The sequence below is a fragment of the Malurus melanocephalus genome, unplaced genomic scaffold (genome assembly GCF_030028575.1).
Source record: "Malurus melanocephalus ecotype Western Australia unplaced genomic scaffold, MMel_1.1 scaffold_211, whole genome shotgun sequence".
NCBI lineage: Eukaryota > Metazoa > Chordata > Aves > Passeriformes > Maluridae > Malurus > Malurus melanocephalus.
Genome location: NW_026623443.1, coordinates 361,369 through 366,101, shown reverse-complemented (window position 1 = coordinate 366,101; position 4,733 = coordinate 361,369). Strand labels below are relative to the sequence as shown.

Sequence of the window (4,733 nt, the reverse complement as noted above, 5' to 3'; positions counted from 1 at the left end):
GATGCAAATCTGAAAGGCTGAATGATTTGGAGGCATGTCAGGTACTTGAGTATGTTTCATGAATATGTCACTGAATTAATGTCTTATCATTTTATGAATTACAAATATACTAAATATTATGTCAGAAAGACAAATACCAACTAAACACTGCTGTAAAAGTGAAAAATATGGTATTCAGGAATTTCAGCAGTTTATTGCTTTTTAACTAGTTGTGTAAGCAATAAGTGTAAGCAACTATGTTTGAGGTTAATAAATACTATCCTTCTTTTACAGATTTGGAAAATGAGTCTGTGAGTCTGGTATATCCCAGGTGGGAAAAAGCTCGGTATCAGATACAGCTGGAGTACAGCAGCAGCAGCCAGAGAAATACCCTACTGTATGTATCTGATCAAGGTAATAGCCATCTCCTGAGAAATGGGACTGCTGTGACTAAAATCACTTGGTGAAACTGTGCACCTACTGGTGTTAATGAGGATTTACAGGTGACTTCAGTGAGCCCAGGGATTCATTCAATAAAACTGTACTCATGCAGATTCTATTATATACTGAAGTTACCAATGAAGTCTAAAATGCTCATGAAGCAACAAGCTTCACAGCAGAGCTTGGATGTACTTTATGTAATGAGATAACCACAAGGCACTGTAAATCCTGATTTAGGAGCTCAAGTTTGCATTTCAGGGTAAACAGGCTATGATAAAAATATCTTTAAAAAACTTCAGCTACCTTTCCAATATCTTTATATAGTAAATTAGCRTGGTGATACCATCATCTGCTCCTGAGTAGAACTACAATATATATGTTAAATAATCCTATTTCTAGAGCATGTGACATCAAAGTTTGCATCTTTAGTGAGTATTTTATACAAAGATAACTGAATTTTATCCCAAAACAATTATCCAAGTGTCTCACTGACAAATCTTTACTTATAAAACCCAAAGAACCATCAAGAAAATAATCTAGCCCTCTTAAAAAGTAAATAGCAGCATAGTTCTAAAAATGCAAACAAAACAAATAATCATACTCCCTTTTTCAGCAACTGTCATAATTCTCCGGAATCACATCCCCTCCAAACTAAAGCTTTCTATAAAACCTTGTTTACTTTGATTTTATCCCTTAGAAACAATACGACCATAACAAAACGAAGACCCTTCTTTGCAATTTGTTTCTGCTTTCATCTCATATAACAACTGGTAAATACACCAGTGCATTGCTTCTTGGAAACTCCCAACACACACTRTGTTTATTAAATCAACTCCTCTCAGGCACCTTAACAGGGAGTGTAAATTTCAGACTTCTCTGTACCTCTGCGGCCTGAAAAGGAACCTGCTTCCTTGCAGGAAGACATCATCMCAAATCCAGCACCAAAGGTGCTTTACATTTAGAATTCTGCTGAATCATTGTTTTCCAAGTCTACCAGTGGCAAGGAGTCACCTAAACTACACCCTGAATCAATGGYGAAGCTCTGTTTTTTTAATGTTTTATGAGCGTTCATGAACTTCTGGAGGTACTTAGAGGTATACAGCCAGTGGTGCTTCAAGACATCCTCCATCTCATAGACTTTGGACTGCCTGGCATTCATTTTTCGGAACCTCCTAAACAGTTTGTTTCCAGATTCATTACCTTCACTTGCCCAGGCCCCAATAGACCCATCTCTTTCAATGATTTCAGGAACATGAGCAAGTGTTTTGTGGAAATAATTCGTAATCTTGCCTTCATATCTGTACTTGAACTTTGTAGATAAGAGCTCTGCAAAACGCTGTGAATTGTAGCTGTACTGGCACAGCAGTTCTGGGCACTCCTTGGCAGGGCATGAGGAGCGCCACACTGGCTTCATCTTCAGATAAAGGTCCATTAGTTCTTTTAAGGCTTCATGCCTTTCCTCACACTTTATTAATTCACATACTGCCTCTACGGTCTCTTTGGACATGAGCTTTCTGGCAAAATTTCCACTCATCTTCAGCATTGGCTTCAAGTTCATCTTCTTCCTGAGGTGCTTGTCAAGGGTCAACTGCCACCTCTTCCTCTCCTCTTTAGACACGTCAGGATTCTTGTAAAGTTCACCRATCTCCATCTGGAAAATCCTGTAGAATTCTGTTGCATTGCCGATGTCACAGTGCAATGCATCTATGGWGGGAACAGTCTCAATAAAAGGTTTTGCTGAAACACCCTTCACTCTGTCACGGAGCTCATCAACAGATTCGTGGTATGGGTTGGACCTCCATATTTCATAACGCTCCAGGTTTTCAGCATGGCTCCTGGTTATGGAGTGGAAGACCAAATTCTGGGACGCCTCCAAGCGGGTTGCATCACACAGGGTACAAATATAAGTGGAACCTGAGGCCTCCAGCCCTTCYACTTCTCGCAGGAGTTTCTCATCATATCCTGTACCCCTAAAGACGAATCTAAAYGTTCTCAGGATGCCTCCCATTTCGAGCAGCAGTTCACTGTTTTTCATAGCCTCTCTTTCTGCTATGAGGGGGCTCAGGATTGCCGTCAGAGTTTCATGATCTGATTCGTCAGCCAGCATAAGGCACAAGGGCTTACAGCACAACTCTGAATTGGGCTTTACTTCCTCAAAGATCCTTGTGCTTTCATTGCCATGTGCTATAGAGATGTTCATGACTGTGAAAGAAAAGCGAACAGCCTTCTCTGGGACAGCAGGCCCASTTCCATGCTTCTCACTGACATCTCCCATTCCATCACAGGACTCTTTCACTACCACAGTGAAGGGGCCGTTCAAATAATCATCCAGGTTTTTTGCTTTCATGCCTTCCAAGATCTCCTCCTCCATGTCCTTTAAGGCACAAACCAGGGCTGCATCATATCGAAATCTCTTTGCAATTGTGTCTACTGGGTAATCATCAATTGAGAGTGGCAGTCCTGATAGTCCATCTATAATTCCCACTTCTGTGTTAGTGGATACATTTTTCAGGGGAGGTTTCCACTCRAATGGGTGGTAACCTGGTAAGAGGGCTTTCTCAGCATTGCGAAGAGYATGCAGAGGCTGGAAGATCTGCCTCCCAGTGACAGCTTTTACTGTTCTATACATTTTATGATACTGACTACAGCTGAGAAATGTGTTGACTCGGATTGCCAGACAGACAGCAGGATGAAGTCCAGATCCCCTCCCTTGCATTATAGCTTCCAGTTCATCTGCTTGTTTGTGTTCATTTTTTGCTCTCAAAGCTAGCAGGAACAAAGTCATGCACACAGCCTTTATATCACCGCCCTCTTCTTTCTCAGCAAAAGCCTTGACTTGACGTTTCAGTTCCCTCAGACGATGTTTCTGAGCTCTCCTTGTCAAAGACAGGAGGTGAAGCCTTGGTCGGCCACCTTTGTTTACGTAGCTGTAGAGCTCTCTATCTTTGATCTCCTTGTGGCTGGAGAGGTGCTGGCCATATTTTCCATGCAAGATCTCTTCACCACATTCCTTTACAGGGCATCTAATACTCAGGTTATCAAGGATACTCAGAAAGGATTTCACTGGGGTTACCASATCAGTAGGAAAGCAAGGATACCAGCAGGAGGGGCAATAGCTGCCCATAACCCTGATACACTTAAGGATGCAAGTTCTGCAAAACAAGTGTCTGCATGTTGTTTCCACTGGATCTGCCAAAATATGCTCACAAATCTGGCAAGAAATGGATTTAATGAAATCTACTGGGTAATCAATKGCAAGCAGCTTGGTGCTGAGATGTATATCATTGCAATTGACAATCTCTTTCATCAAATTTTTGTTGTTTATCTGTGCTTGGTTCTTTACACCTCTGTTTAACCGAGCGCGTTCCCCAGTGGTTTTGACACGTTTGCCACGTTGCACACTTGGGGGCTGGCTTTTTCTCTTGACTCCTTGCCTGGTAATATGGCACACATCACAGTTTGGGGAGTGGGGTTGCCACTCCATTGTGCTGTTCCTAGGAAAATACACTTCACATAAAGTATTACTGAATTTTCTATGTATAATACTCCAACAATTGTGACAGAATCGAGTGGGGTGGATAGTATCRACATCCCCTCGCACATCAATCTTGAAAACCTTAGCAATAAGATCTGGCCAAGAGGTTGCTGTTTTTTCTTTCTTTCTCAGAAGSCACAGAGTTTCATCATCCACTGGCCCATGCACTGGGTAAGTGCTTTTGTAGCAATCAGTTTTAAATGAAACTCCACAGATGCGGCAGAGTTGCTTCAGATTGTTCTGATGAGCTCTATTGTCTTGTGTTTTCATGGCATGGGCATTTTCCTCAAGTCCCTGCCTATCACCTGCTATCTTAATCTTTYCTCCTCTTGGCACAGCCTCATCATTTTGCAGGATGACTTCTTTGTTTGAAGAAGCAGCCTCTTCTGCCTGATCTTTGTTTATGTGCTGACTGTCATCAGAGGCTGCTTTTTCAAATGATCGCAATTTAAAGAGCTTGAATTTCCATTCTGAAAATTTTATATGTGGATGCTGAAGTTCTTCAGGCAGATCCATTTGTGATGCTGCTGACATCTGCAATCTCACAGAAACCAGATCACCTGAGAAATAGAAAGATGTAAGTTAACTTCTTTTCCAAAATTAGTAATAATACCATGATTTTGAATAGAACAGTTCTAATCACTTTGAAAGCACATAACTCGTCAAAGACACCTACTCAACTGAGAGGCCTAAAAAAGGCTGYCCACTCAATATATCAGGTAAGTTCCCAAAGGTATTTTGACTTTGATCCTGAGGCATCACATGTCTRTTTGATCAC

The 4,733-nt window shown here is 41.4% G+C and overlaps 1 protein-coding gene across 1 annotated transcript; it reads right to left on the bottom strand.

Annotated features, from left to right (window-relative positions):
* Positions 1-1,378: 1,378 nt before the first annotated feature.
* On the bottom strand, positions 1,379-4,489 carry RAG1 (recombination activating 1). The gene has a single exon (XM_057373956.1). The coding sequence runs from the start codon at positions 4,487-4,489 to the stop codon at positions 1,379-1,381; it is 3,111 nt and encodes a 1,036-aa protein (XP_057229939.1).
* Between the last annotated feature and the right edge of the window lie 244 nt (positions 4,490-4,733).